General features: G+C 31.5%; 1 protein-coding gene across 3 annotated transcripts in view; it reads right to left on the reverse strand.

Annotated features, from left to right (window-relative positions):
• The window catches only part of LOC149426357 (QRFP-like peptide receptor), a 240428-nt gene that overhangs the window by 133867 nt on the left and 83225 nt on the right, over positions 1-23336 (reverse strand). For all 3 annotated transcript variants that reach the window (XM_089636533.1, XM_089636543.1, XM_089636551.1), the window contains exon 4: positions 4801-5015. In XM_089636533.1, coding sequence (XP_089492659.1) covers positions 4801-5015 — 215 coding nt within the window. The remainder of the gene's footprint in view (positions 1-4800; positions 5016-23336) is intronic.

Below are 23336 nucleotides of genomic sequence, written 5' to 3' on the forward strand. Positions count from 1 at the left end.
CTTCGAAAAAAAGTTGATCTTGGCAAGACATCATGTACAGTTTGCTGTGAAGGAAAGCAGTGTCGTCTTCCATTCACAAATGCTGGTACAAGAAGCAAAGAATTACTTTATTTAGTCCACACTGACATATGTGGACCCATGGAGCATGGATCGCTTGCAGGTTCAAGATTCTTCATACTATTTATTGATGACTACAGTCGTATGATATTTGTATATTTCATCAAACACAAAAATGAAGCACTAAGATATTTTGCAGAATTTAAAGCAGAAGTCGAGAAACAAACAAATAAGAAGATAAAAAATTAAAAAGCGATAATGGTGGTGAATACTGCAACAAAGAGTTTGATCATTATCTCAAGAAGGAAGGTATCACACACCAAAGAAGTAACCCATACACACCAGAGCAGAATGGATTGTCAGAACGTAATAATCGAACAATTATCAAAAAGGCTAGATGCTTATTGTTTGATGCGAATTTAGGTAAACAATTCTGGGCAGAGACAACAAATACAGCGTTTTATTTACAAAATCGTACTGTTCTTCCTAGTTTAAATGAAAAAACTCCATATGAGATCTGGACTGGATGTAAACCAGACATAAGTCATTTAAGAATATTTGGTAGCAATGTTATGGCTCATGTTGCTAAAGAGAAGCGCCAAAAATGGGATAAAAAGTATGAGAAGCAAATACTTGTGGGCTATTCAGATGACATAAAAGGTTACCGAATATACAACTCTAGAACTAAATATATCACAACAAGTAGAGATGTCATTATCATGGAATATGAAAATAACCCAGAGGTCGATATACTAATCACTGAGAGTGGAGAAAACCCTTGTCCAGTGGGGGACACTAGTTGCAAAGATACATCAAATTCAAAAGATACAACCTTAGATGAGGATACACTAGACGAAGATGTATCAGATGATACTTACACTCCTGATACCTGCACTTTTGAATCTTACACTAGTGATTATGAAGATGCTGAGGATTCACCAGAGCAGCGTGTTGGATCCAGCAGAATCATTAGGAAGCCAGAATGGTATGGGATGCTAAGTATGTGTATTCCTGAGGGTGTGTTTGATGATGCTAATAGACTATCTTTAGAAGGAGCATTACAGGGAAATAAAAAAAGGACAATGATGACCAATCTACAGTGTGACCAGTGTGAAACTATAGTTTGACCAGTAAACTATAGGTGTCCAGTAAAGTATAGTGTGACCAGTAAACTATAGTGTGACCATCAAAATAGTGTAACAAATAAACTATAATGTGATAAGTAAGGAAAGTGAGAGTGATAAAATTGTAGAACTGAAATATTTGGAAACAGCTGAAATGCCAGCAGATACATTTACAAAGGGTTTGGCTAAAACCAAGCATTATTATTTTATGCAGTTGCTGGGTATGCAGGATGTAAAAAATTAACATGTTTGTATTCTTTTTGTAATATAGGTATTGTGTACGTTATTTTGATAAGTGGGGGTGTTATTTTAGTTATCGAAATACTACTTACGCCATCTGTGTGTGTACGATAACCTATTCAATAAACGCTAGTTCAACCTGTCTCCTTGAACAAACACCGTGTTTTATTTAACAGTATTTAACAAATTAGGTAGAATGTAGAAACAGTTGGGGTTTCTCATAACCTGCCTCACTAGGCTAGCGGTCAGCCTGCTTTGAGGCAGTCATTTAAAAAGATTATTTAAATAAGTATGAATATACCCATACTTATATTATAATATAATTGCTCAATATTTTTGTTAGATCAATAATTTCGAATTTTGGTGAGAGAACCGGTAAATGCCCTATTATAACTTTAATCCAATTTTTTTTTTAAATTTGTTTGAGCATCACATTTCTTATGTTATGGAAGAGTATTGTACAATTTTGTTGCAACGTACCTAAAATTTCTTTTCCCAAAGTAGTATGAATTACAGGAATTTGGAGTAAGTCTTTGTTATCGTTTCGAGTTCAGCGATAATTTAAACTTTTTATGTGTGTTTGTATATAGGTGCGTGAGAATTTTTTAACGTTTATTCGCCAAACTTCAAACGCATTCAAAATATTAAAGAATCAGTTCGAGTCTGTATATAGAGGTAGCCTAAGGATTATTTTTATTATGGTTTTCTGTGATTTTATGAATGTGTCTATTGCAGATGAAGTGCCATCACCCCATGCTTTGATTCTATACTCAATAATAGATTTTCATTGTTCATGAAACAATTAATAGTGGTTAATCAGAACTCGCAAATGACATTCATAAAAAAAATTTTACTAATGGAACTATATTAATGATAAACATTTGATGATTCTTACAAGATCAATCTACAAAAATCATGTTATTTTTCGAAAGATGCGAGACATATGTAGTGAATTTTTTTGTGAAGCTTTTATTGATACTTTTTTCGATAGTGTAAATATAAAGCACATATATTTTAATATAAAATTATGAACGCTCTAGAGTGAATCAATGTTTTATAATGTTCTGGATTGTTTGCGCTGAGAGTTTTCGCAAAGCTTTTTTTAATCTGTATTATTTTAATTAATAATCTCGAATAACATTCACTTCTAACTTCCAACGGTCATTAAATTTATCTTTAGAGAAGTTTGAAACATGAAAACTATTTAAAAAAAAATAAATGTAAACACATAAACTCTGGTGGAAATATTTACGCCAAAAATGTTATTCCGTAGGTACCTATTTGTTGTGGAGCGGAAAGAAAAAAATAAGAAAATTATTGAATATTCTCAAAACCGTCACAAAAATAACCAACAAGTAATTAGGAAAGCGTTACTTTCCGGGAAACCAAAACGATAAAAAACCCAAGCGAACCAATTAAAAATATCATGACTGGATGAATCTCGTTATTTAGATTTGAAAAATTACCGGGTTAATTTACATAATTACTGATTACATTTTCCCCCATTTATCATTTAATGAATAACAAAAATGGCATAATTTTATATTACAAAAAGGCATATCCATGATATTTTTTACGCTTCTTAATTCATTCTATTGAAAAGCCTGGAAGGTTCTTCCAATGAAAGTTCTTCAATATAAATTAACCTGACAATTTGAAAGTCAAAGCTGAAAAATTATTATTTCAATTCACAAATAGTGAAATGAATAGAAAAAAAGTCTTGGATGATTTTAAGAATTATGAAGCATTTAGTATTCGCTGAAAAGTGCCTAAGTTTGATCGATAATGTATTCACTGTTCAAATGAATGATTCAGCATTAATGTTTCAATTAACATTAATACTGAAAAAGTTTCGCGTAGGCAACCGAAGAATGATTTTAATCAATTTAGTGTTAATTTAGTGTTAATTTGAAAGCATTTTCTCAAAAGTAGTGTTGAATTTATTTTGCTATCAAAATAGAGTAAACAAACTCGCGGAAGACGTGGGAAGTAAACAGATGAGTTAATGCACTGTTAACAATGGAAAATCAATAAATGTGTTGAAAACAACAACGTTTAATCAACGTTTTCTGGAAATTTTTCTTATTTTTGCGATGCAATTTCCTCTCTTCTCGGCGATATCCATAAAGAACTCGGAAGAAAGTAATAATTGGTATTACAATCTGTTAACACAAGGAAGCAGGACAAGAAATAATAATATTTAAGAGTGTGGTATCTTACGATATTTTTATTGAAACCTCACTTAAAAGAAATTATTAACAGTGCGGGATTTAAAAAAAAACACAAATATAACACTTAAAAATGATAATGAATGCAGGGAAGAAGGCAGCAGAACATTGAAAGACATTCAAGAAACCGTTTAAAAAAACCTTTTCAAAATTGATATCATGTACCTACGATGGAATAATATAGCCTTTTAAGGTTAAGTGCAACCCTTGCCGGAAATATGATCTTAGGTAGGATGTAATTGCAAAGATTTTCTTTAAATATTAATATCACCTTTAAACAACTTTACATCTGTATTTTCCGATTAAACAATAACGTTTCAAAATCAATGGTTTTTTCTTCAGGATAAAAGTTCAATGAAAATTAACAAATTAACATAAAAATAGACAAATATGTGCCTGTCGACAAAATATACGAAGTTATTTATTTCATTTAATTTAAAATGTGGCCACAATGTGAATTTTCAATTATCGAAGCAATAAAATTATGCTTCATCGAAATTCCGTAAAACAAGGCCGCTCAATTTAAATCTCTTTGCGGGCTTCAAACAAAAAATTTTCTAACTCATTTAACATCTAAAATAGTTTATCAATATCAACCAAACGAAATGAACAAAAACGAGGTCTGTGTAGTGAACTTTCATCTGCCTTATAAGAATTTAGATCTATGTTAACAATCTTAATTATAACTAAAGAAATATTAAAAAAATAAATGTTATTTTACACATTTAAAGCACATATAAAATTCAATTTTAACAATTAAATTGAAATAAAACTAAATTTAATATTACAAAGGTAAAAACAAAATATATATATAATTATATATTTTCTGTACTCACGACTAAATTCTATTAAAATCAGTACAAATTTAGCTTTAAAAGTTTCGACCCGATATTTGGTTATGATTTTCCTTTTCTTCATTCTTTCCAAATTTTGAATTATTTGAATGTCATTAACTTTCCTATATGTAAATGGTACTTCTCCCTTTAATTGTAAACAAATACATGAATAAACTTATTTATAAATAGATAAATAAATGAATCGATACATGAAAACAAACACATTAAAATGAATAAATAAATATATAAATGAATAAATAAATAAAAAAAGAAGTGTCCAACGCGATTTTGAACTACATTGAAATGTTTTCTTACCATTGTGTTTGCCATTGTGAAATTTTCTTGTTTCAAACCCACAATAAATAATAGGGGCGAGAAAATAGAAAGTGCCATCATCCATAAAAACAAGATGACCACCAGTGCCCACTTCCGGTTCGGAAGCTTCGGTATCCGAATACTCTGCGTGATGGCCAGGTACCGGTCAACGGACATGGCGGTGATGGTGAACACGCTTGCTGCCACGGCCACGCCTGGAATAAATTAATACAAATAAATATTTGATCACCATCAAAAATTCTTATTTCGGTTGTGTATCTGTCTGTAACTCTCGTTCAATGAGCTCTAGAACTCGGATTTGCTTTGAACGTACGTGTCAATTTGAAAATTGGAACTGAAGATAAGAAACCAATAAATAGAAAATGTACCTACCTATAATATAATATTTTTAACAGAAAATTATTTTAATTGCCATTTAAAAATTGGAACTAAATTATTGAGTATTCAGACTGGTTTTTCATAGGACTGCGCTACTACTCACAATATTATATAATATAAAAGCGAGGTCCATAAATAAAAGCCACATTAAAATATTTCCGTAATGTCTTGTGAAATTCACGATAGAATTAAACAGAATACACAAAAATATGTGTAATAATGAAAACTTGTTAATTATATTTTTCAAACCTTATACTTCTCTTTACTTAAATTGATTTAAACTTAGTTTCAGTAATCAAAAAGCCCCTAGACATCACTGTGGTCGGCTAACACAAGCAATACAACTATTAATTTATATGTAAATTCTGTACAAGTAGTTTTAAAAATATTTAATATTTCCAGTGAAAAAGCTTTTCACACCACAGTCTTATAAATTCTATGTAATATGTTCTAAAATATCAGAAAACAAGCGAATTTTGAAAACCAGTTGGAGAATTTTCTAGCGTTTTACGTAAAATTCCAGGACGCATTTATAACAGAACTTATAAGTGTACAATCTGAGAACTGTAAGGTTTAATCTTAGAACTTTTTTCATTGGAAACCTTGTACCATAACTACCTGTACATAATTTACTGTTAAAACATTCGTAGTTTTTGTTAGGTATGCAGACCACAAAGTGTGTATTTTTGAATGCCCCTGTTTAAAAAAATAAGTAAAAATTTTCATTCTGCCTTTGGATACAAATACAAAACACTGCTTAGACATTTAAGTGCGATCTGTTACTTGTTTGTTGGTTTGGTTTTAAAGGTATTCAAATAACTTTATATAGGTAGTAATTAACCACAAGTAAATAGAAAATATGCTCAATTTACGATCACGCAAAATATTCTAGATGAAATATTTTGTAATCGAAATATGATTATAAATCATGACATGCAATCATATTTCCAACGAAAAACTCTAACTTTATGAACATTGCTGTGATTTATTACGTGATGTCATAACCTTTGTTTCATCAGGGCAAATATAAATTAAATATAACTATAGTGTATTTTAGGAAGCGTTAACTTAGCGACAAAAAATTTAAAAATATAACAATATTTTTTTTTGAAAAAGGCTGTAATAATCTGTCACAAAATTTTCAATTACTGCTTATATACGTACATTAAAAATGTGTAATATGAACTCCACACAGGAGGCCCTGAAAGAAAATAATTTTAAATATAATGAACTAATTAATTTTTTAATAATTCTGGAAAGGCTTTAATGAATACACATTTTTATTGAATATAATACTTGCTCTGATGTAACGTCTGTATTGTTTTGATATACACAAGTTTAGTAAATTCTAATTTAAAACATAAGATAGGCAATGAGTATAAAGTACAGATACACGTAAGTAAAAGGTGTTTTTGGGATGGTGCAAGAGACAAAAATAACATGAGACGAAGAAAGTACACAGAAGACGTGGTCCCAACAATTGCTGAAAACACACACTTACACATATAAATACATATTTTGATTCCAAAGGACGTACATCATATTATTGTGTCCTACTGGTGATTAATCTAATTAGCTTTATCAACACACATAAATTTGACGTTCACATTCTCTTGCACGTGCATTAACAAAACAAGAATTATGGTTCCATTTAAACAGAAAGATAAATATAAGGAGAATTTAACAATTCAGCATGTATTTGAGGAGCTGGTACTTAAGGTTAACAACTACGAATTTCACTCGGGGCGAATGTTTTTGCTTTAAGATAGTGCTATTAAGTCTCGTTAATAATCGATTGACGAATCATTTTTTCTGATTTTTAAAAATGTGAAACCGCACAAGAGTACCTACTGCTCCCAACCATCTGGAGCCATATGGCATCCCCAAATGGGATTATTGTGTGGCTGAAGATAGTGGAAGGGGAAAGAGATGGTCATAAAACACGGCCAAAGCCATTTCAAGCATCGTTTCAATTTTTAATGGAGGTTTTACGCCAGGGCGATGCTGAGAGTATCTTCCACTATTAATTCGAATGTTCTAACCAGCAGTTTCATAACTGTGGGGAAACTTTATTGTGTAAACTTTATTGTACTAAGAGTGTACGAATAATAATGAAAGTTTGATATAACTGGTTTATTGAACACGCGATACAATTAATATGGATATTATTCAGGCTAGCTTATTTTAAAGCTGGGATCAAGCTAGAAATCTAGGATGAAAGATAGAGAGCTTTACCAAGTGCAACTATTTACATACAGCAATTAACTGGAGTTAATTTACAGGAGTACCATTAGCATTTTACTATTTAAAATTTTGATGTAATTAAATAACCTCGCAAAAGTATTTTTTAAATATTTCACTTCAGATAACAATGTTGGAAAATGAAAATTGTTAAAAATTAGGAATCGAAGCCTTTGTTTTTTTAGTCAGTCAACCCTTACTTTCCTATGGTAGGATAAGTTAAAACACTCGAAAAATACAATAAGTTCAAACACTTTTTTTAAATTGATAGCATTATGAAAAAAACCATCTGAAAATACGTTTTTGCTTTTTTTAAATGTTCCAAGAATAAACAGCAAACTGATTAAAAGACTAATTTTCTAACGACTTTAACGCCGTAATGAAAAGCAAATTTCAATGGCTTTTGACTTAAAGTACACGCATTTTTTAGTAAGTAATAAACTCTCACAAAAGTATTTTTCCCCCTTCAAATAATCCGGGCATCTCCGAAACCCACATTAATAAATCCCTTCCTATAGCCCCTTGCCTTAACCCGCCTTACAGCGCTGCCCAACCAGGTAGCGATATAGCTCTCCTGCTTTTACAATGCACAGACAGGGGCGCTCTTGTAAGGTGTCACATGAAAAAAGGAAAAGCCATTTTTAAGTGTGTAAAAATATAGCATTTACTGCTTACTTGAAACGTTTTCTCTAAATAATAATTAATGTAAAACAATGCCCGTGCTTTGATTAATCTATTTTGATACAATCTATGGACGATTAAGTAATGCTCATTATAAAAATGTATTGATAATTGAAATGCTCATGATAAAAATATATTGACAGTCGAAATGCCAATTTGGTTATCCACTGTGAGTCTTATTGGTTGCGTATAGAGTTCAGAAGCTTAGAACCATTTTGACATGGTCCGGAGGTTGAAATCCTGGATCTGACATAATTTTTTTGGGAAATGCGATTCTAAATAGATATATTTATTTAGTTAACAAGCTGAAAATGGAATCTTTTATTAAATAGGTGTGTGATACTCAGAGTAATTCGTTAAATTAAGACCCTGAATTAACTTCTAATTAAATATGATTAAGGCTTTATAGTGCCAACATACGCCTTTTGCACAAGTAATAGGACCTACGCCAAGAGGCACCACTTGTTAGAACAGCTTAATTTATGACACATAAATTTAGATGCAATTTGCAGACTAACGACTATTTTAATATCTATTACTCGCTTTGCCTACCCGAACGAATAATTTTAATTACTTGACGTAGGCCGCTACTGGAGATACAGAAGACATACTGAAAACTTCCGCCCTTAGTTAGGAAGAGTACGTAAATACTTTTTTTTACATTAGCTCGACACAGGCGGCTCTGAGGAAAATAATTTTCCTAAGGGCCTGTGCCATCTTTGGGATGCTGTGTGGAGGGTATTTTTAAGGAAAGGAAGTACAGGAAGTTCTGGGAGGGAAATAAGTATGTGGAGTGGGATGTATAAATCCATCCCTTCCACTGCGGTGCAAGGCAATGGATCGAAAGAGTCCCGCTGGAGAAGTCAAAGGGTTTTCCTCAATCAGTTTCTCTAAATCTGACCCACCACGCAGTTAGTGGACAAACACATACTTATCAGCCGCTAAGATCTCGACAAACTTCACCCTATGAACCCGGGAACCCCTGCTAAGTCACCAAACGCAGCGAACTATTTGGGGTGACCTATGGCAGAGGTGTTGGTTATCCAATAATCCGTTTCAGGGGCCACGGTACTCATACCCGTCTCTCAAATTGGGAAACAATATTTATGTTCAAATAATAATAATAATATTTGGATGATTTGTATTGCGCCGTTTTTGTGAAAGATCACCTCAAGGGCGCGCAATATCGAGTCACAAAATCATTGCTTTCTTTCAATAATACTCTTTCTAGTATAAAATTTTCCGTCACTCTTAATATTGACATAACCAGACTCAAACGTATAATTCACTTGATCGTGCCATATCACTTCCATATGACTCCTACCAGTCACTTTCACAATTATTTAGACAATTAAACTTCTGCATACCTTGTAAGTTGATATAAAGATGCGTCTAAGAGTCTCAATTATGTAAAACAAAACAGGTTTAAAGATTTACCTTTCACTTTTGTAAGCAAATTATTTGTTTATTCAATCAAATATGAATTATTTCGACAAATTAACAGTTTATTTATTTTGTAGTTGACGTAGATAAACAAATCCAATAGTATTGGATTCGCAGATAGAATTGCTGCTGCCATATTATGTGGACGCCACTCGACAGTGGTTTGCCTAATGAAACTATTTATGTAAGGTAAATACATCGACGCATTTCATGGTCACAGAATTGCACGTGACTGGAATTAAATTAAGCCACGCAATAAATAAACCGTTTTCGCACGCACGCCATCTGATATGTAATGTTTTTCATGACAGCTTTTTGTAAACTGGTTGAAATGCTTAAAATGGCTTTAGCCCAACTTTTTCTTCTACATCTTTTTCCCCCCCACTACCTTCAGCCTCATAACCATAGAACATTCAGGGAGACCATAGACCCATTGAATACATACGGTTGGGACTCTTGTACGGTATTAACATTCAAAAATATTTTTTTAAAAGTGATTACCTCCGAAAATTTTCTTACCTACATGTTTAAAACGCAACGTGATAAATAAGCAAAAATAATTGTATATTTAAACCATTCAAAGGATTAACAATTCGCGGAATCAGATTGTTGTTCATAAAAATAGATTTTGTTTTATCTCACTACTAGTTAAATACCTGCTAATGGTGTAGGTACTTCGTATTCCTTGAGGGATTAACACTTAGTTTTAAAAGTATTTATATATTATTTTAATAATTTTATAATAAGTAACCTATGTCCCCTTCAAATTTTGCCTGCCACATGTTTAAAACGAGTTGATAATCCGCAAAAAATTGGAAATAATTAAGAAATTATACGAGTACGCGTGCAATATAGAAAAAAAACAATACGATGGAAAACTATGGCATGACGGCGTAAACACGAAAAAATAATTTTCACAACCTTTTTTTTACTGGAAAAACTTGAACCTTTTTATGTAATCTCTAGTATCTAAATAGTATAACTCTCTGTTTGTGCGCTTAGTTTTTCTAAGCTACTCAACGTATTTTAATAGGGTTTTCACAATCATTTAGTGATTTTTTCCGGAAAGTTAATATTATTTCTTATATGTGTAATACGTGCATATAATATTTATAGAAAGAAGAGAATATCCATGTTTTGTAATAAGTCGTAAAAAAATATTTTCGGGCACTTATATTGGTAACGCTGGCTAAACCTTATAAGATGCATCAAAAGAATGTGCTACGGAATTATACATATCAAAATGGCCTACATGTATGCGTTGGAATATGTCGATCTCTTAAGGTTAACCTGCAAAAATAATTTTTATCTTGCATTTCGCAAAAAACACAGATATACGACAAAGTTCCAAGCTATTATAAGTGGAATCAGACTGCCAAAACCTTCCGACGGAGGAACCAAGGTACTCCAGTTGACGGCTTTTCTGGAGTTAAAAAAATGGATGCTCTTGGGAGGGTGTATGTTGTTCATCCCAATAACGGCGAATGTTTTTACTTGAAAATGTTTCTTAATATTGTAAAAGCCCAACATATTTTGCACACATCAAAACTGTACAATGAGTTACTTATAATACCTATCAAGCAGAATGCAAAGCAATGGGTCTCTTGAAAGATGACTCTGACTGGGACAACACATTATCAGAAGTTGCTATTTGCAGTTCAGCTAGGTCATTGAGGTATTTGTTTGCCATTATCGTAAGTTTTGTCAAGTTACCAACTCTGTATTACTATGGAATATTTTTCAACAAAATATTTCTGAAGATATTTTGATTCGGCGACGGTGAGAGCTAATATCATATCTTATTCAACACAATGAAAAACATCTTCAACAAAGCTTTATTTGAATTAAACAAAGTACTAGAATTACTTTCGGATATATTTATTAAGGATTTTAGACTGTCGATGCCAACTAATATAACAAACTCGGATTTTACCAGTGCCGAATACACAAGAAAAACGTCCTATGATCAATCAAAACTTTTCCAAGTTCTAGTTCAAGATGAACATCAACACTGGAAAATTGATGCGTGGTGCTCATCAATCGTTTGACTAAAGACTTATGTGGACGCATTAGACAGAACAATGCGCAATTTGCGCAGTGAAATATCACCTATGAGTAAATGTACAATATTTTTCTCTGGCGACTTTTGTCACATCATACTGGTTGTGATGAGAGGGACACGCGCTGAAAAAATTAATGCTTCAACAAAAAGATCTTACCTTTGGCAATATTTAAATATATTGAAACTTAAAATCAACATGAAAGTTGTTTTATGGTGATTCGTTTTGGGGAATTATTTGGTCATAATACCCACAAAATAAAACACTGTAATACTTTTGGCCGTGAAATTATCAATTCATACGTCAGAGTCGTGGTTCGAAAATGGTAATGGGCAGCTACCACAAGAAAATGGAATAGTTAATATCGACAATGAAAAACTTTGCGTATTGGTAAATAAACTTCGTGAATTGGTTGACAATGTTTATCCAGAAATTACAAAATATCAAGAGTTGGAAAACTGTACCTTGGTTGAAGAAGTGAAATTCTATCACCTACAAACGAACAAGTAGGCGAGGTAAATAACTTGTTTCTCTGCTTGATGATTGATTGATGCACCAACGCAAGCATACTACTCTTGGGACACTGTGCTCGATTCTGAACATATGTTGCAGCTTTGTAGATTTGAGCGTTTTGCGTTTTTCACACGGACGACTAACTATCTGTAACCCCTTTGCGTGTAACTTCTATTCAAAATCTGTTTGTACTGTCTAATTAAAAAACAGATGTAAACAAACATTGTTTATAAAGACATCCTATAGTTACTGGCAGTATAGTTTGATTCATTATAAGACTTTGTAAGTAATGTAATCTAATAATTTAGTTAAATTGCAAAAAAATGTATGTTAACAATAAAATATTAGTAAAAAATAAAACACATTACGTAAAGTTAAATAATTTTTTAAATTATTTGCTAAATGCACTTTTTGGAACTACAAACTGTCATTTTTGTTGTTTATGTGTCTAAATCACTCGGACACTTATAACGCCACATTACACATTGCACAGGCGCGAAGCAGGAAAAGATTCAGTCGCATCTGGGAATTATATCCAATGGAATCGAGTCCTTATGTCTTTTCTGTTTTTATTTTTTTTTTCCTTGGATATTGATAAAATAAATACATAATATTTTTTTAATTCTTGGTAAATTTTGTTTAAATCACAACTTTAATAAAAATTGTCTACAACATGTTTTAGAACATATGGTTCTTTCATCAGCAAACAAAGTATACTGAAAATTAAGACAAAATATAAGAATAGACAAATAAACTGACAAAAATAATACATTAATCGGGGGAAGAATAAAATTAATTAGCTCGTATTGTAAAAATATATATATATTGCATTATATAACTAGCCGAAGTCAGCGTTACGTGGAATTAATAATACTGTTAAGAATTATAGAACAAAAATCAATTGAAGGTGTTTGATTAGCTTAATTGTGCTATATCTTCCTCGGGTATCACCAATTCCTTCTACCATTCACTTCCACGTCATATAATCCAATTACACTCCTTTACTCGTTCATCCGCCCTTGTCTAAATCAATCTAAGCGCCCCTTTCTTAATCTTATCTATTTGGCTTGCATGAGCCTTATACGGATACATAGATAAGTATTTGTTTCACTTGATCGTACCATGTCTTTATAGGGTGACCTCGATACCATTCACTTACACTTCATATATTTTGCTTTCACCCCTTTCTTCGTTGAACACATACACCTCATATTACCACACATAAGTATCTGATTCACTTGATCGTACCATACACTATACATAATTCAATTCATAGATTTTACTTACACCCATTTCTTCGTTTATCACGAACGCCTTATTTTACCACTATATGTTTTATTTAGATTTATATATTGAGGTTTATGGTTTGAATTTTCAGCTTTGAGTTTAAACTTTGAGCTTTGATGATTGTGCTTCAAACTTTAAGTTATGAGCAACGAGCTTTGAGTTTTCAGCTTTGAGCTTTTGGTCACAGTACGTTTTAGAATTGAGTGTAAAGCTTTGTAGAAGCATATTCCCGCCATAATCAAATGCAGCAATCACGTGTTAATATTTTCCCCTTGTTTTAAATGTCATGTGTGAAAATTTTCACTAAGAACTTTAAAAATACTTCTTTTAGCAATGAGAAAAGGAGATGGGATAAAATTCAAAATTCAAAATTTAAAAAAATATTCATTGCACAAAAAGAGTACAAAGGGTATAGCTTATAGGTTACATCCTATTTCAACATAATTTTTGGAAAGCTTTTATCAACAGTGACCTTGCACGTGTTTTAAAGATCAAATATGCAAAATGTCAGTAACCTCGGAATAAAAGTGTAGATTAGTATACAATCAAATCAATGCCGCCCGCCCACCCGCCACAGATTTTTTTAATAATAATATTTATATATAAATATTCATATGATATATAGATAGAAGATAGGAAGATAGATAGTAATTATCAATATGATACATTATGTTCCTTCTAAATTTTGGCATAAAGTACATAATATAATATAATATTTTCAAAATGTCATTCAGATTCTCACCCTCGTAAGTTACGGGGTTCATCAGTCGAACAATAAATCCACTTTAAATTACGACCAGAAAATGTCTGATAGTTGTCACGTGGTGCCATTTGATATAATAATTTATAGTTCACTCTTCCTTTGGAACTAAATTTTAGAAAATAACTCTACAAAAATTTTATTAGTTTTTATAAAACAAGCGAAAAAGCCAATTCTGTGGATGTGACGGGAAAACCATAATGTTACATTCGAGAGAGTGCATTAAAAAAATATTTGGTTTTACCACGAACATCAGAAATCTGTGACACTAATAACAATTTTTCATTTATGTCCATTCAGCAAAAATTCAACTTATGAACCTTTTAATTAATTAATTTTTTTACACTAACCCAACAGTGGAAGCCCTGAAAAAAATAATTTTCCTCAGAGACGATGTAATCTGTGGGGACGCTGTGTGAAGAATCTTTTTAAGAAAATAAAGTTCTAGGAAGGAAAAAAAGTATGAGGAATAGGTAAGAATCTAGGTGTTAGTGTGTCTAGGAGCGATGTATAAATATATCGATGGATCGAAAGACCAGTTGAAGAGGTCAAAGGGTCTCCCCAAAGCAGCCTCTCCCAATCTGGCAAGCCGTGATGAACTCAGACACCCCTGCTAAATCGTAGAACCAAGCGTAGCGAACCAATTGCAATGACCTATGGCTGAGGTGTTTTTTATCCAAAAATTGGTTCCCTAGGCGGCGGTTACCAAACCTGACTCCCGAATTGTATTGTGCACAGCAATATATTTAAAAAAATTTACCTTCAACAACTTCAAACGATTTCGATTTAAACGTTTCATTGAGAGACATTTTATTTCATGATTAACTTAAAACGATATTTAATAAAATGAATATTTAGCAAATAAATGTTTTGATTACCTGTCTGACATGACAGATGTATATTTCTTGGGGAATTCTCGTTTGTCATTTGTATTGAATAAACGTCTCATTAATTCACATCTAGAGATTCGAAGTCTGGTTACTACGTTTCAGAAATTCTCAAGTGAAGTTGCAATTTTAATGAATGAATATATCATAAAATATGGTGCGTGATTTACTAAGAATTTATTGAGATAAGTTTTTTGCATGGCTAATAGTATAATGACTATTTTTGTCAGTTACAACAACAAATCTCATAGATTTATTTTTTTTGTTTTAAATTGTTACTCCATGAAATAATTTGCTGATTGATCGTTTAGGATAACGAATATTTGATACTTATTAATTGAATTCGAAAGTACCACCTTAAACCAATGAACAAAGGCGAAAAAATATTGCAAAGCTCTTTTTATATTACATTCCGAAGTAATTGCCTCGATAACGCAGGTCTTTGCCAGACGGTCACCCTTGGGGAGGTTTAACTTAACAACCCATAGGTAATATAATGGTAGACACGTTTCATTCCTAGCTTTACAAGTTGCAAATATTGGGCACGTATCGAACAAATTAGTCACACGAGAATACTTTTTTTGTACATCAGCGATAAGTAATAATTGCATGGACATTTAACATTAGAAGCATAGAAAAAAACATAGAAGAATTAATAATATCATTAAAAGATTTAAATTATACTCCGGGATGCATAGTGTTAACAGAAACGCATTCAGCCGGGGAATTGAATTATACTATTCCGGGGTATTCATATTATACAACAATAACAAAATTAAACAAAAACTCTGGTGTCGGAATATTCATATCCAACCAGTACAATGTACTCAATATTAAATAGATTAACAGTGTTAGAAATGTTAACATTTTGAATATTGAATTTAAGGACATAAATAAACATTATAACGTTATTGCTATTTATCGTACGCATATGTCGATAATATCACAATTTATAGATGAATTAAAAAATATTTTATTCAATTTTAGAAACAAAAATAATGTTATTGTTGGGGATATCAATTTAAATATCGCAAACGGATACTCTAGTATGGATAAAGATAAGTACCTCAATATGTTAGCGGAACTCAACTATTTATCGTGCGTAAATTCATATACTAGGAACGTTCCAGGTCAACGACCTGCATGTTTAGATCATATTTTTACAAATATTCCTGATATCCACAATATAAAATCAGCTGTCATTCATACTAATATTAGTGATCATTACTCATGTATGTTTATCCATAAATTTAGCAATCCAATATTGCCATCATTAAAACAAAATAATACCTAAAAAAAAAAACTCGATATGGATACATAAAAAAATAAATTAGAATCGGAAAATTGGATAGAATTATTTCAATGTAATGATGTCAATGTTTGTTGTAAAATATTTGAAGAAAAAAATTCCAAATACATAAATGACTCATCAAATAATATAATACCCAAATCCAAACTATCTAAATTCAAACCTATAAAACCATGGATTACTCACGGTTTAATAGTATCTGTACGACATAAGCAAGCTCTATACAAATTGACTACTCAACAACCAAATAATAAAAGTTTACTTAATCATTTTAAAGCATATAAAAACAAACTTTCTTATATTATAAAACATACAAAAGAAAGTTATTATACACATAAGTTGGATCAGGCTGAAAATGATAGTAAAAGAGTATGGACGGTGATAAATGAAATAATTGACAAAAAAAATACAGGAATAATGAAATCAGTGCTATTAATCATGATAACTCGAAAACATGTTGTAAAGAAAACCCATCAAAAGCTGCAAATATATTTAACACCTATTTTGCAAACGTAGGGAAAAATTTAGCCAATCTTATACATATTGACCCAAATATAACATCTCCAGACTGTAATATTGATGCTGAAAAAAAAAATGGCAACATTTGAAATCACCACAGAGGACGAAATAGTTTATATTATAACTGATATGAAAGGAGGTTCTGCTCCGGGCTTTGATGCAATTACAGTTGATATTTTAAAAAACATTAAAAAACTCATTTCCAAACCATTAATGCATATAATAAATACAAGTTTTCAAAGCGGAGTATTCCCATCAGTTTACAAACAAACTACCATTACTCCAATATTTAAATCAGGTAATCCAGAAGAAGTAAACAATTACCGACCCATATCAGTTATCTCAAATATAGCAAAAATTTTTGAAAAAATAGTTAAAAAAAGAATGAGCCAATTTATAAAATGCAATGGTATAATTAATGAAAACCAGTTCGGTTTTATGGAAGGGAGAAGCACACAGGATGCAATTGCAAAATTGAGTAGCCTAGTATATAATTCTTTAGATAAATCATTAAAATGCCTTGAAATTTTCATAGATCTCAAAAAAGCATTTTATAGCATATCACATGACAAACTTATAAGTAAATTAAGAAACATTGGATTAAATGGTACAGCTCTAGAATGGGTAAAAAGTTACCTTTCCAAACGACGTCAAGTCGTTAAAATTAACAATGTGTTTAGCTTGCCAAAAACGAGTCAATTCGGCATACTGCAAGGTACAGTAAAAAACTAAACGGGAAAATAATATCGTTTGCTGATGACACTGTCATAACAATCGAAGGTACGGATTGGAATACTGTTAATAACTTGGCAAATGCTGATATTAATATACTGAAAATTTGGTTCTAAAAATCTTCTCTCCCTAAACACAGAAAAAACAAAATTTATCCCATTTTCAATCAATAAATTTAAATCAGAACCAGATTTAAACATTATAATACACCAACACAAATGTGGCAGAACTAACTGCAATCAAACTTGTCCTATCCTTAGTCCAACATCCAAAATCAAATATCTTGGTGTATATATAGATCAATATTTTAAATGGAAAACACACATTTGTGAACTCGTCAAACGGATTAGGAAATGTATTTATATATTTATAAGACTTAGAAATATTCTTAGACTGGAAAACCTAAAAAGAGTGTACTATGCGATTGTTCAATCTATATTACAATATGGTATTATTGGTTGGGGAGGAACATATAATAAAATTTTGAACCCAATTAAAGTAGTTCAAAGATTGGTAATGAAAGTAATTTTGAAAAAACCATCAAAATTTTCTACCGAAATTCTTTTTACAATTTTCAAAGTACCTACAGTAGACAAAATGTATCAAAAATATTCAATACTTCAAATTTACAAAGAAATGCAGTCAAATACTCATAACTTGCAATTCAATACATCAGCAAGATACCAGAAAACTATCAAAATCCCAAAATTTAACACTAAGCTCATTCAAAATACCTATCTTTATCTAGGCATAATTTATTTTAATAACCTTCCATTAAATTTAAAAAATATCGAAAATATTCAGGAATTTCACCTTAAATTAAAAAATTACCTTAAACTATTATAAGTCCAAAATACGTTTACTACTTACATCTAGAAGTAATATTGTTTAAATCTTGTGTTGTTTCTTTATAAATTATTTACTTTAATACTAACATGTACATAATTGAACTAGAATTCCCTCACCAAACACAAGAGCATTGTCTCTTTATGGTGAGGAAAGGCTACTTTAATTTCTATTGTTTTATATCTTTTTTATCCTGTATACTTATCTATGTAAAAATATATGTTTTCAAATATTAAATAAAAAAAAATAAAAAATAAAAAAAATGGATATTTGGGGCTATATTAAATATGGTTCTTCATTTGATTTGTTCAGTGAAAATATTTGTGCAAATGAACACAAAGGAAGAATTATTTTACCTAAAGTGATTTCGTCAAAGGAACACTTTATCTACTTCGCAAGAAATGGGTCATCTTGGCTCCTTTCTCTGGCTATATTTCCACTTGCAAAAGTGAGTACAAGTTTTGTGATTTTTAAGATTAATGAATTCCCATCAGGTTATTAGGTAATCCCTTAACAGTTTGATAATGGCCTCAAAAGCCGAAACAGCTGTCACATTAAAAAACTGTAAAAATAACAAAAATACTTGCAGAACTTAATAATTATTATAACATTATTAAATTTGATTTATTTTAAAAAATCCCTTAAATCTTTATCCTAGGCCTCACATATACGAGTATAGAATGGAAATAAAAAAGCCTACTGGTTGCCGTTTTTAGCGACAGAAAACAAATTTGGGAGACGGGTATGGGTACCGCCGACCCGGAAACCATTTATTGGATAAACAACACCCCTGCCACAGGTAACCTTAAACGGTTCGCTAAGTTTGGTGACTTAGCAGGGGTGCGCGATTTCATGGGGTGAGGTTTGTCAAGATCTTGGCGGCGGACGCGTTTGCCCACTGATCAAGAGAGACTGGTTGAGGGAAATCTTTTGACCTCGCTACCCATTACCTTGCACCGCAATGGGAGGGATGAATTCATACGTCCGTTGCTTCTAGGCACATCGACCTCCAGATTTCTACCCACCCCTGATACCTTTTCCCTTCCCAGATCTTCCTCGCCATCCTTTCCCTAAAAAGACCCCTTAAAAAAAGAAAAGCCCTGAGGGATTTTTTTTCCTCAGTCGTAGGTGTGGAGCTTATGTAAAAAAACAGCATTAGTTTATAGTTCTCTTCTCTTAAGTAGAAAGCCACGACCCGACATGTGCAGGCTGTAATCCAGGTGTCGGCGTCGACAACAGCGAATTAATTTAAGTTATTATTATTATTATTATTATTATTATCTTATATAAAAAATTCTTAAATAAAAAAAAAAAATAAAAAAATAAATCAAAAAGTTTCTTAGTAAATCTAAGCCGGATTTGGTAAATAGGAATTCTTAAAAAAATATTCTTCAATCTACCGATTCACACGCTCTATATATATTATATTTGTTGAGAATTTTTGTTAAGAAACGTGAAACATTAAAGTTTTTATAATTCAATACATATTTGATAAAATACTTACTTTAAAAAGGGCATTTCATGATAATTTTTTTCATAGTTTCTTTTGAAGATGATATCAAAATTTGTACATATTTAGCGAGTAGGTCGATATCGTTTAATATCCGACGGTTCGAGTTTTCTTTTAATCATTTGATCCTTGCAATATTAAATTGTCATATTTTTGTTTGTTTTTCTCTGGCGTCATGACATCTGCACTTCTTATTTAAATACATTTAATTTTTTTATACTTTTTTTGGTGTTAGTGAGAATCACGCGAATTTATTTATAATTCAATACATATTTGATGATGATTTGAAAAGAGCATTTCATTCAACGTTATATTTAATCGCACATGGCTAATATGATTTAAATAATTATGAAATTTGAGTTAAAAATTAAGAAAATAAAATATAATAACTCTTTGATGGGTGCAAACAGTTTTATTTTTATTTTTTTATTTGTGTGATGGGTTTTTAACATCTACATTGACTCCCGTAGTATGTGACAGAGGCAGAGGATGAGAGAGACAGATGCAGCTATATAGGCAATTGTAGCAGGTAGTGAGGCCTCTCTGTTCGCAGCTCGCAGTCAAAAACTATACTCTACTCGTTTGTTACAATAAACCATTATTATAAGTCCAACCGTGTACCATCATTATAAATATTCTGGGAATCTTGGCACGAAGATTAACATTATTCATTCCTACACAAAGAAGTATTTTATTATTTTCCATCTAATATAATATTGAAATGATAATAAACACTCCAGATGGGGATTTTCACTCAAACATTTATTTAAATTAAAAACAAAAAAAATAGACAAAAATGTTATTTTATTGAATGTAAACCTTATAATTATTTAGTAAAGTGCCTATAGCTAATCTTTGCTCAATATTTTTCAACTTCCTGTGTTTCATTTTAACGGAATTCTTGGTCGAGGGGTAAGGCTGTCGACTAGCAAGCTGGAGGTCACGGGTACTAATTTGTGTTATTTATAATTTTAGATAGTGGAAGATACTCTTAGTATCACCCTGGTGTAAGACTAATATTCAGAATTGAAACGTTGCTTGAAACGGTTTTGGCCGTTTTGGTGACAAAATCTGACTAGCCAGGTACTTCACCACATTCCTCTTCCGCATCTCATTCCCCTCCCCACTATCTTCAGTCAATAAACATACCCTAATTGGAGATTCCGTAGTCTCACTGGCTCCAGACGGTTGGGAGCAGTTGGGACTCTTGGGCAGTTTCAAATAAAAACAAATTTAAAAAATGCTTATTGAAACGAACTTTTCTATCTAAAAAAAATAAATGATCTATCTTTGCCAAAAAACTTACCTATCACGACTTAAAAAAAAAGGTAATTTCTAATGAACGAAACTAATCGGTCATGCGTTCTCCGATTGTGGATTTTTAATCAAATTTCTAGACATAAGCCAGTCTTTGATATAAAAGCAATAAGATTAATGACCCGGATTCCTGGCCGTGGAAATACAAGAGGCCACGGTTTCCAGAGAACATGGACGGTTCAACGGTAGGCATTGAAAGAAAAGGAGTATTACAATACTCGATTAATCGTGTGTAATAAAAGTTTTCAGTATACTAGTGTGTGTATATTACATAGTATGAGTCAGATATGACATTAAATTCAAACGCTCCCAGTAGTAACACAATTTAATTTGTGGGAAAATTATACAAGATGGCAAATTATATGTAAAATTGTGCAAAAACAGGGATTTTTTTATTTTTGTACTATTTACGCCTTATAACGTTATCTGCGCGTGTGGTTCCACCAAATATAATTTATATTGAAAAATTTGAGAGTTTTTTGTACTATCCAATTATTTTTTTGTTTTTTGATTTTTGTGAAAAATAAATGACGTCTTATGAATGGTGGTCATGGATTGCGGGACGATGACCACGTTCGATTATTTGATGTTTGTTTGCCATTGTCAAAAATACGCCTTTTCGGTCTTCTCGGGAAACTCCAAAGTCGACTGTTGTGAACTTCTGCAACTCATAAACCTATTATATGCATACCCACAAAAACAACTGTCAAATTTCTACTGATTTTCTATTTTTTTGTTGAAAAAAAAAATTAAGAATTTCATCAGAGATTCTGACAAATAATGTCAGAATCACTGGGTAAAGTAAGTAAAGTGCGTCTTTTTTTTCTCCTTAACACCCTATATTGATCATTTTCCGATATAGCGGTTTCACCGTATGGGAAACCAAACTAGACATGCTTAATTTTAACTTTTGTGGACCATATTAAATACTTATTCCAACCCTTTTAAACCATCTGTTGTTTGTTTATAAAACTCTCACTTATCACTGTAACAGTTTTGAATCCTTTTTAAATTTTGTATTTATATTTCTTGTGCGTATGTTTATGTATTGCAATTTATTATTTATTTTGTCTTTCTAATGTTTGAAATTATTTATCAAGTTATAGTTGTACTACCAACACGTGGAATAATAATAAATGATAAAAAGTTTTATACAATTGACGTATTATATTTTAGCTACACATTTTCAAGGGTGTTAATTGTGTTTAATTTTGTATTTAAACTAACAAGGCACGTGTACCCTTCAATAGTTATTGCTTCAAATATGATAATTGAGGAAATGTTGCCACCAGTAATAGACTATGTAAATAACCCGTGACCCGTGAATATGATTATGTCCAGAGATGTGCTTTATTTCAAATAAATCCATTTCAAATGGAAATGCAAAATGCAAATTGGGTATTTTCCATTTTGCATTTTAAATGCTTTTCTAAAAACCATTTTGCATTCTGAATTTTAAATGGTTTTTTCAATGCATTTTCCATTTTAAATGCTTTTTTGCAACATTATTCCTACTTTCTCCACTCATCTATTTTTCATAAGCCCCAAATATCAGTCGGTCCTCAACCTCGCTATGAGAGATAATTTATATTTGTCAAGTTGCTGCCTAGTAGGAGCCCTGGCAATTGAGTGATACCATTACAAAAAATACTGATTCAAATACTGAACATGGGGCCATGACGCTGTAATATTAAATGTTAGATGGCTGTTTCTATGTTTTTATGGGTGACCGGATAAATCATCACAATGATAATTGATCACATCTTTAAAAAGTTATATAAAGTGATGGAAAGTGATGAAACAAAAACTTTATTAACTGGGTTAAGTAGGATAGGTTAGATTAGGTTAGGTTAGGTTGAAAAAAAAATTTCATCGTTTCTAATGACTTTACATGACTTTTTAAAAGTGTGTTGAATTGTCACTGTGTTGAGTTATCATGGAACCGTTTTTACGTTGGCAACATTAGTCCCGCGCAAATTTTTTGTGGTTTCAAAATCTGTAGTCGTGGTGTTTTTGGATTTACCATCATGTA

The sequence above is a fragment of the Hesperophylax consimilis genome, chromosome 1, assembly GCF_061612785.1.
Source record: "Hesperophylax consimilis isolate HC1 chromosome 1, BYU_Hcon_1.0, whole genome shotgun sequence".
In the NCBI taxonomy this organism is placed as follows: Eukaryota; Metazoa; Arthropoda; class Insecta; order Trichoptera; family Limnephilidae; genus Hesperophylax; species Hesperophylax consimilis.